Below are 11,206 nucleotides of genomic sequence, written 5' to 3' on the forward strand. Positions count from 1 at the left end.
AACGATGACAAAACAGGCCGGTTCCACACACACACACACACACACACACACACACAACACACACACACACACACACACACACACACACACACACACACACACACACACACACACACACACACACACACACACACACACACACCAGGCATGAGGCAATGGGATGAGCAAGGCTGCTGAAACAGAGGAACACAATCTTCTCCCGCGAGTCCAAGGAAGGGTCTTGTTCACACAAGAGAGGAGGGCAGGGAGAGAGAGACGGGAAGAGTGGAAGGAAGGACACACACAAGGGGTTAACGACAGCGGATGCACTGGAGTTAAACATCAACAGAGAGAGAGAGAGAGAGAGAGAGAGAGAGAGAGAGAGAGAGAGAGAGAGAGGAGAGAGAGAGAGAGAGAGAGAGAGAGAGAGAGAGAGAGAGAGAGAGAGGAGGCATCTCAGAAGTTCAACAAGAAGGAGCATCTTTTTAAGTTCAGTACGGAAGGCTGGGCAGGATTCAAGGGATACAGAGACACCTGCTTCTACACACAAACCTTCTTTCGCACACACACACACACACACACACACACACACACACACACACACACACACACACACACACACACACACACACACACACACACACACACACACACACACACACACACACACACACACACACACACACACACACACACACACACACACACACACACACACACACACACACACACACACACACACACACACACACACACACACACACACACACACACACACACACACACACACACACACACACACACACACACACACACACACACACACACACACACACACACACACACACACACACACACACACACACACACACACACACACACACACACACACACACACACACACACACACACACACACACACACACACACACACACACACACACACACACACACACACACACACACACACACACACACACACACACACACACACACACACACACACACACACACACACACACACACACACACACACACACACACACACACACACACACACACACACACACACACACACACACACACACACACACACACACACACACACACACACACACACACACACACACACACACACACACACACACACACACACACACACACACACACACACACACACACACACACACACACAGACAGGGTTGTCTCCCATCAGAAGCAGCATGAACCGAGACAGCCAGAGCGAGGACACCCTGTCATCCATGGTCCTGGAGAACATCAAGAACAAACTGATTCACGCCTTCAGGACGACGGGGGAAGAAGCCCAGGACTCTGGATCCGCTGCCGTCCGTCCCGTCAGTATCAGCAGGAGTTACCAAGCCAACGAGGAGCTGCGCAGGGCGAAGATAGACGGAGCGATAACCTGGCTGAGGTCTGAACTGGTGAGTTATTCCATGATCATCGATGACCATTGAACTAACTGGATTCACTGACTTTTACAATAGTTGGCCACAGTTATCTTTCTCATCAGTGCAAATAATATCTTTTTTATTTTTTTAAACAAACCTGGAGCATCTATCGCTTGTACACTCTGCAGAGATTGTCATGTATTGAAAGATTAATCAGAAAAGCAGCTCACATTCCTGCTTATAGGTATTCACTGTGCATGTGTAGAAAAGCTCACCCACCTGCTCACTTACACAGGTCTAGTCGATGTAACAATTGAATGTATGTGGAGTTATATGTGTCTTTGGGAGTTAAGTGTTAATCAAAATATACACTGAATGTGATGTCTGATCTGATTTTCTCACGGTCGCTGTGCAGCTGGAGATGCGCTCCCAGGACGTCCAGTTGGCCCAGACGCTGCTGGGGCTCAACACGGAGATCCAGAGACTGAGGAGGGAGAGTTATGGAGCTCTGGAACACGAGGGAGATGAGCAGCAATGACCTGCCCCTGCAGAGAGCATGCACCCCCCCCCCCCCCTCGGAGAAGACTTGTTAAAGAGAGTGGGGAGAGAGAGAGAAAGAGAGAGGGGCCCCTGGCTTGATTGGGATTTGTTTTAAGAAGTGATGCGTGCAGCTGAGCCTTTGTCACATGATATGACTTTGTAAAGGTCACCGAAACTGTACGACTGATGAATGGATTTGCCTGTCGGGGGGGGGGGGGGATTCCATTCACTGGGTAATAGTTAATTGTAATGAAATGTGCCTGTGTCGGATCAAAAGGCCAATATTTGCATGCAAAATTACATAGCTTGTCGAAGGAAGAGAAGCTATACGCTTGTCAGTGTAACGTTGATATGCATTGTCTGTTAATTCCTCTAAATTGTAAATGACATGTGTTTCTGTGCTGGATAGAGAAACAAGACCAATTCAGTCAGTAGCGACTGTACTCTAAAGTGGACACACTTTTTGGGGGGCAAAAGAAACAATGTTTTTCGTTTCAGAAAAGATTGGATAAATGAAAAGGTATACCATTATTAACATTTTCACGTCTTTATTTTTGTATTCTCGTTATTCTCGTCATACTGTAACAGTACAGTACCAAATATAGCTGGATGACCAGGGATGGATAATTACATCCGTATGTCCTCACACACACACACACACACACACATTTAGAATCTTTATTTATGTCCACATAAAGACAATGTTTAAACTTTAAAGGACACAAATATTATCAGTGCACTTGTACATTGTGGGTTATTCTGATACAATCGTTACATTAACTGAGTCCGGCCCCACCCACTCCAGGGCCAGGTTGGGCGCGCACACACACACACACACACACGCACACACACACACACACACACACACATTTCTGGCTTATCCAGTTCACAACGTATTCGACTCATCAGTGAACCCTCATAATTGCCTTCTATAATGCGCTGGTGGTTTGCAGCGTGTCGCTTATTGGATATGAACACAAGTTTCTCTGAACACTGAACGGGGACTTTCCTCAACAAAGACATAAATCTCTGACTCAGAAGATCTCCAAGTCCTTTGACAAGAGCTACTGTGCTACATGTACATAATTGACCTATCTCAAGGCCCGCCCCCTTTTTTTGATCATCCAATCAACTGTCGCTTCCCTCGGGGACAAGCAACAGTTGTAATCGGAGGATCAGGAAAAGAGGGGGCGGGGCTTGAGATGGGTCAATAAAACATGTGGCAATCTAGAGATAGGCCATCTCCTTTCTGGATCAAGGAGTTACAGTCAGAAAATGTCATTGAGCTTCCTCAGATGCACAACAGCATCAGGAACCCTGGGTAACATCTGATACATTCACACACGTCTTCTTTATAGTCTATCTATGAGGTCGTGCAGTTGCAGAACTGTGTTGTGTACTGTGTGTCTTACTGAAGCAGTAGTGACATTCTGATGTGTGTAGGGAAGAAAATGTCACTCACACACACACACGCACGCACGCACACACACACACACACACACACACACACACACACACACACAATACTATTCTAAAAATGTAAGATACGTATTTAAGCCAAATGCAATGATGATTGCATTGAAGTCAATTCATAAAGTAGGACATACGCTGTCCTCCGTCTCACTTCCTACTTGCTATAGCAGCCTATATCATAAGGCATTGTCTTGTCATCATCTTCATTTCTGTAATGGGTGCTGTGTGTGATGATGACACAATTGTTTTATGGTAATGGGGTATTAGCATGTTATTTTTGTGTGAGAGAGATGGAAATGCTATTTATACATACAGTACATACATAATGCAAATACAATTTCACAACTGTAATGTGACAACGGAGTGAGTGAAATTTTTCTGAATATAGCCTACTTCCTATTCCGTGTATGATCAAAATTCCCATGGCGTGATGATGGCCATATTTGGTCCAAATGAGGCTGTTAGGGATGCAGTGATACCAGTGTCGATATCGGATATCGGATACTGGACTAAAACTATTTACTTTCCATAGCAAGAGCCATGTTAGAAATCCAACGCAGAGCCGACTAGATTTTCTGTGTTTCTGGCACATTGAAGCATATTAGAGAGATCTGAATGGAGCTAAATGTATTTTACACCTTTATCATTTTTGTCCAATGACCCCTAACTAATGGTCAGAGTCTATATTGTTCAGTAAAAGTCATGGATCATAACTGTACATGAGCCAATAGCCAATACATACTTGTACAGTTGTACTTTAGGACTCTGACTTGGTATCGGCAGTGAAAAGGTGGTATCAGAGCATCCCTAAGAGGCCACTGTTTGCACATTGAATCTCTCCTCATTTCCTCTTGTCTTCTCTTCCCTCCTGCCCCCAATAGTAAATGAGAGGAAGCAAGAATGGAGGAGAGATGTTTTGAGATTCAGGTTTTCAAGGCACCGAGCTTCTCCTGCTGAACGCCCTCTTGGGCAGAGACCCCAGAGCAAGGGGCGGAGCCATCTTCAGACAGGAAATGGAAAATTCAACCTCCCCTGAGCTGGAGTAGAGGCTACCACTCCCCCCTGCCTCGCTCCCAGAGTCCCAGCAGCTTCCCTCCTCCTCCTCCTCCTCCTCCTCCTCCTCCTCCTCCTCCTCCTCCGCCTCCTCTGCCTCCTCCTCTTCCTCCTCCTCCTCCTCCTCCTCCTCTTCGTTTTCCTCGGACAGCTCCTGCTTTAACTCCTGGATGCCTGTGTGCAGGTCCATCAGCTGCCTGATCAGGGCCTGGTCCTGGGAACGCATCTCCATCTGCAAATACAGGAATACGGCTTATTCAGTCATGGAGAGAGAGAATCTTATATAGATAGACAGACAGACAGACAGACAGACAGACAGACAGACAGACAGACAGACAGACAGACAGACAGACAGACAGACAGACAGACAGACAGACAGACAGACAGACAGACAGACAGACAGACAGACAGACAGACAGACAGACAGACAGACAGATAGACTGATATACATACACTGTTCCTCAAGTGTTGCTTTTACCAAGGAAAGCAAACTAGAGTCCTGATCTGGTACTTTATGATACTCTCAACAGAGTCATAACACACCATGGCAAGATATATATCCATGTTGTGATATATATATATATATATATATATCCTTGACAGAAACAACCAATGTCTGAATGTCAGACACAGGCATGTTTGCACTGTACATAATGTACTGTTGACATTACAGTCTGCACACAGTGATATATTGATAGCTCAACTCAAGTCAACTTAAATAACTAAAGCGAATGCATTGGAACTAATCTGAGCGCTATATAAATAAAATGAATTATTATTATCTGTTAGAATAAAATATATCTGGCTCCACTTGTCACACAACGTATAGGTTGTTTATAGACAGACCCAACTGTGATGTAATATAGGGGGCAGACAGGAATGGTCAGTGAGGAGGAATCTGAACTCGACGGAGGTTTGCGTCTTTTTTTTTTTTCTTCATGAAAAGGTTCTCAAAAGGTTCTTTTTTTATTAAGACGATCAAGTTCATGTCCTCACAACGTGCTTTGTGGTTCCAGCCATTTCATTTGAGCGCTGCCTTCTTTCAGATGCAAATGCCTTTTCTGTCCGTCTGTCTGTCTGTCTGTCTGTCTGTCTGTCTGTCTGTCTGTCTGTCTGTCTGTCTGTCTGTCTGTCTGTCTGTCTGTCTGTCTGTCTGTCTGTCTGTCTGTCTGTCTGTCTGTCTGTCTGTCTGTCTGTCTGTCTGTCTGTCTGTCTGTCTGTCTGTCTGTCTGTCTGTCTGTCTGTCTGTCTGTCTCTCTGTCTCTCTCTCTTCTCTTTTGTTTGCGAGAGGCTTTGTAATTGCCCTGCTTTGTGCAAATAGAATATTCGGAATTCCATTGAATTCAGAGTACAAGTTTGTCCCAAGAAGTGAAAGGAAAAAAACACCACCCTGGCAAATCAGCATTTCTTTCTCTGTTAATTACAGCACCAGTTCTGGACTGGACACTTATCTATTAACTACTGCTTTTTAAATATTTAGTTTTTTACTGCCATTATTACGTAACACGCCAGTAAACTTTTCTTTGAGGAGAGGTTGACCTGTGGGCTTACAGGGAGTCCCAACCAGCCCCACTAGAGGATGTGCGGTCTTCTGTGTGTTTGTGTTTATGTGTGTGTCCTTTACTTGGGCTATTTCAGCGCATAGAAGGTAAAGACAACTTTGAACTGTTAGACAGTAATCCAGAACTATTTGATTGCAATCTAAAAAACTGTGATTCTATATGTCTGCACTTTATTTGCTCATTTCATGTATTTTCTATTCTACTAAAACTGAATAAACAAAGTGGCCTGTTGGGAGGTTAGATCCTAATGTGAAAAACTGTGATTTTATATGTCTGCACTTTGTGCTAATTTTACCCTTGCTATTATTTTACTTATTTTCACTTTTATTTCTACGCCCCACTATCCGCTAGGTGCATACTATGACCTTTATCATGTTTTGTAACAGAAATTCAAGAAGCCTATTGGAACATGAGGTTCTGATAGAGTTTGATTAATATATCTGCATTATTTTATCCCACTTTATGCTTTGCTCTTGCTGCTTGTTTTACACTGATTTTATGTCTTATTTCTTACTGATGTAAAGCATTTTAAACTGCAATCCCCTGTATGAAAGGTGCTATACAAATAAAGTGATTCTTATTATTCTTATTATTCTTACTAAACTAGAAGTCTAGCTAGATTGTGTTCCTTCAGACCTCGCTGTCTCCTCTCATATAGGACAGGGTTGAATCCTGGGCCTTGAGACGTGTGATTAAATGCAAGGGCTGCATTCAGCGGAGGTTATTTCTATTTGTGCTACATTGCAGCCTCCGCACAATCATACTGTGAATACTAGATGCGCGGGGGCTGGATCCAAGCCACTTCATCTCCAGTGACACAAACCGCTTCACGACATCAAGGTTTTGTCATTGGTCATGGGCAAGTGGAAGACATTGAGAGAGGGTTCTTCTTGTCTGTTGCTGCTGGAGTGACAGAACTTAAAGGGACACTTCATAAAAAAAAAACGATCAGATTTATTTTGCACGTAATCTTGCACACATCCACAAACTCTACACAGTTTTGCACGCATTCATTTAGTTTGACAGTTATTGAGATTAAATTAGTTTGAATACGGCCGCCATCAGGGACATTGAATCCTTGTGTTGTGTTAATTACAGCTATAGCCCCCAAAAACATGAATAAATACAATGAAATAAACATGAAGAACATCTGGACTTCAACAAACAAACTGTCAGTTGTTGGTAAATGGTATAAGGTGCATTTATATAGCGCTTTTATCCAAAGCGCTTTACAATTTGTTCCTCACATTTCACCCATTCACTAACACATTAAAAAATACTACGGTGGAGGCAACCATGCAAGGTGCCAACCTGCTCATCGGGAGCAGTTAGGGGTTAAGTGTCTTGCTCAAGGACACTTCGACATGCTGCCTGGGAGGAGCGGGAATTGAACCAGGAACCTCTGGATTACCAGACGACTGCTCTACCTCCCGAGCCACTGTCGCCCCACAAGCAATGGCTTGTCTTATAGGGACTGCTACTTTTATTTTATTTTATCCACTTTTTCTATTTTTCTCCCATCCCAATTCAACTGTGCCAATTCTTCCTTCCCCTGTCTTGAACATTGCTCGCATATGCCCCCCACTGGCCGGTTGTAGGGAGGATAGAAGCCTTGCATCACGTGTCCCCTCCGATACACGAGGAGGCAGCCTGTCACATCTTTTCACCTGCCAGCACGGACTCTCATTGGCGAGGTGTAACGTGTGGGAGGCTCACACTACCCCCGCCATTTCCTGTCTCTGCTGTGCAGGCGTCCCCAACCGACCTGTAGGAGTCGCTGTCCACAACATCCAGATTACCACCCATCGACTTCCACCCGCTAACTCTGCCAATTGAGTTAGTATGACGGCTGGCCCAAGCCGGAGGCAACGCCGACAGCCGGAGTCGAACCCGGTGTCTCTTGCGTTGGTGACGAGCACAATGTCCGCTGTGCCACCCAGCCGCCACTAGGGACTGCTACCTTATAATTTAATTAAACTGTAATTAACACAACACAAGGATTAATCACTGGTGGCCATATTCTTTTTTTTAAACTTTATTTTTTTAGCGTTTATCGCTTTTCTGGTCAAGCATGACCGACAGTTGTAGAGTGAAACGGGAGGGAGAACAGGGGAAGACATTCGGCAAATGACGGCGGGTCTGGGAATCGAACTCGGAGTCAACCAGAGCCGTGGCTCCTCCCGACCCAGAAATAGCGCCGAGATACGTGGTGAGCTACTGGAGCCCCCACTGGTGGCCATATTCAAATGCATTTACTCTCAATAACTGTCAAACTAACTTAATGTGTGCAAAGCTGTTTAGAGGTTTTGGATGTGTGTGAGATTATGTGCAAAATAAATCAGCATTGCTTTTTAGTGAAGTGCCTCTTTTTTTATCCACTTTTTCTCATTCTTTTTTCTGTTTTTCTCCCATCCCAATTTAGTCGTGCCAATTCCCCCCTCCCCTGTCTTGATTGTTTGCTCGCATGTGCCCCCCACTGGTCGGTCGTAGGGAGGGTTAAAGAATCCATCGCATGTCACCTCCGATACATGCAGGGTCAGCCAGCCACATCTTTTCACCTGCCAGCGGGGACTCTCATTGGCGAGGTGTAACGTGTGGGAGGCTCACACTACCCTCGACATCTCCTGTCCTTGCTGTGCAGGCGCCCTGACCGACCTGTAGGAGTCGCTGTTTACAACGACCAGATTACCACCCATCGACTCCGCTCCCGCTGACTCTGCCAATTGAGTCAGTATGATGGCCGGCTCAAGCCGGAGGCAACGCTGACAGCCGGATTCGATACCGGTGTCTCACGCATTGGTGACGAGCGCTTAAACCGCTGCACCACCCAGCCGCTAGTGAAGTGCCTCTTTAAGTCTGATCCAGTGGTGCAAATGGTACTACACTCAAATGGTGCATAATACGTATGTGTATTCAATAAAGCAATGTATTATCTATTAGGTTTCTCTAGGTGTATTGTTGACGTAATGAAAATTCAGTGTACACTGATGCAAATGGTAACCCCTCTAGGCATGTCAGGTCATCTGCTTTCAGCTCTGACCCATTTGGCACAGATCTTTAATACATAATCCCGCAACATTCTCTATTTCCAATGGGTTTAGTCCAGAGCTGTACATCTGGCAAGCGAACCAGCCATAGCCCCAAGCTATCTCCTCCATTTGTTTACAAACTGTTTGGAAAAGATGGGCTTTGGAGGGCCAACAAGTGTCACAGTATAAACCACCAGCCTTCTACGACAGAGCTGTGATGTTAAAACCTTTGCCTTCTACAGGCCTTTGTTTGTCCTGACGCCTGGTTTGTTGTTGCCGCTCTGTGCACTTAGGACACCCGGTTACCATGACGAGCTGTCTGGGTGAGTGTTCCAAATGCCAAGTGATATATTAATCAGCGACAATGAGCCTTACACACAGCCATGCATGTGCGTGTGCATGTGTGCACGCGTGCATAGACGCACACACACACACACACACACACACACACACACACACACACACACACACACACACACACACACACACACACACACACAACCTATTTAAGTGGAGAGGACAGGGAGTGACATCGTAATAACGTGACCCACACACATTTGAACAACAGAAAGCTAATAAAGAGAGGCCTCCAACACAACAGCACTCTAAACGACATTCTATTGGGGTGACAAATGACTTGACCTAAGGATCTAGCTCATAAAAATGCTTCTATATTCACTGGAAACCCTGCTGTGGCCACAGGACCACACACACACACACACACACACACACACACACACACACACACACACACACACACACACACACACACACACACACACACACACACACACACACACACACACACACACACACACACACACACACACACACACACACACACACACACACACACACACACACACACACACACACACACACACACACACACACACACACACACACACCATTAACCATTTCATTCCAGTACAAATCTGTCAACACTAGAAGCACCGTGGCACATTTTCAACTAGTAGAATTAAAGGAGATGTAATTATCAATTTGACTCAAATCAACTGCCAATTCAATACAAAATCCATTCACTTCATGAGTACATTTCACAGAAAGCACCTTTAGAGTTCAAGTTCAGTTGTTTGTGTGCAATGTGTGGAGCACTGCAGACCGTTGCTTTACAACGAGTTCGCCTCACAGATATGAATCTCTTCTAAAGACAACAACCATGTGAACTGCAGTGAGGGGGTAACCTTGTGCCTCAGGGTAGGGTGTATCTGTCAGTCTAGTCTCTTGTTAGTATGTGTAGGAGTTTAATACAGGTTCATGTTTTATGGGGATGCTCTATGTTTTATTATGATGCTCTATGTTTTATGTTGATGTCTGTCCATGTCCAAAATCAGGGACCATGATGGAAATAAGTGCTTGCACTTTCTCATGTTTTCATCCCTTGGATGCTGTCTTTTACTCCACAATAAAAATCAATCAATGAATCAATCTAGGGCTGACCCCTCTTAGTTGTTCACACCGGTTTGGTCATGGTTGACCAAGATTTTGTGAGTCAATTAGTCAAAATAAAATGTCCATGCTGAATTATTTATTTCCTGAAAAATAATTACAATTACATCTCCAGTAAGCACTAGATTTTAAGAAGTTCTTCTGCGTGGTTGCACGCAGGAAGCACGATTCTACAGATTTCTCGATTAAATCGAATAATCGCCTGGTCAACAAAATCCCCCAAGTAAATAGTTGACTTAAAAATGTCATGCATTGAGGACAGCCCTATACCCCAGTCTTACCAGCTCCCTGCGTAGCCATGCGAGTGCACTCTCGATGTCCAGCCTGCAGGGGCTTCCCTCTCCGGCTTGGATGCAGCCATCCTTCCGGGCCCCTTCCCTGGGGTGGTCGGCTCGGGTCCGGGGGTCCTGCCTGCTCTGTCCCGCCGCCTGGCAGTGGTCAAAGGTGGCTGTCTTGCAGGAGAAGTCCCTCAGTCTGGTCAGCACTACTTCCATCATGGTAGGCTCAGTTTCTTCGTGAAGCAGCTCCGTAATGTCCTCAGAGGTAACGTTGTGTCAACAGTTGGACTGTTTTGTCTATACTGTGTTTTGTCTATACTGTGTTTTGTCTACAGCCCCCCGTGTCTCTAGTGTTTTTCTCGGCTGTAGCAAGATACAGCGTTGTCTGGGAAATGTTCTCTCTCTCTCTCTCT

The 11,206-nt window shown here is 45.2% G+C and overlaps 2 protein-coding genes across 2 annotated transcripts; one reads left to right on the top strand and one right to left on the bottom strand.

The window, feature by feature from the left end:
• Nucleotides 1–1,202: 1,202 nt before the first annotated feature.
• aard (alanine and arginine rich domain containing protein) lies at nt 1,203–1,937 on the top strand (the record flags this gene model as incomplete). The annotated part of the gene is made up of 2 exons (XM_084312873.1): nt 1,203–1,421; nt 1,804–1,937. The coding sequence occupies 2 exons, from the start codon at nt 1,203–1,205 to the stop codon at nt 1,924–1,926; spliced, it is 342 nt and encodes a 113-aa protein (XP_084168999.1). The 3' UTR covers nt 1,927–1,937.
• Nucleotides 1,938–4,332: 2,395 nt separating this feature from the next.
• LOC311226516 (uncharacterized protein) lies at nt 4,333–11,206 on the bottom strand (the record flags this gene model as incomplete). The annotated part of the gene is made up of 2 exons (XM_084311938.1): nt 10,797–11,206; nt 4,333–4,686 (listed from the first exon to the last, which is right to left on the bottom strand). Exons 1-2 carry the CDS (start codon nt 11,010–11,012, stop codon nt 4,333–4,335), a joined length of 570 nt encoding a protein of 189 aa, XP_084168064.1. The 5' UTR covers nt 11,013–11,206.

Source organism: Notolepis coatsorum (genome assembly GCF_963971535.1).
Source record: "Notolepis coatsorum genome assembly, chromosome: 4".
Taxonomy (NCBI): domain Eukaryota; kingdom Metazoa; phylum Chordata; class Actinopteri; order Aulopiformes; family Paralepididae; genus Notolepis; species Notolepis coatsorum.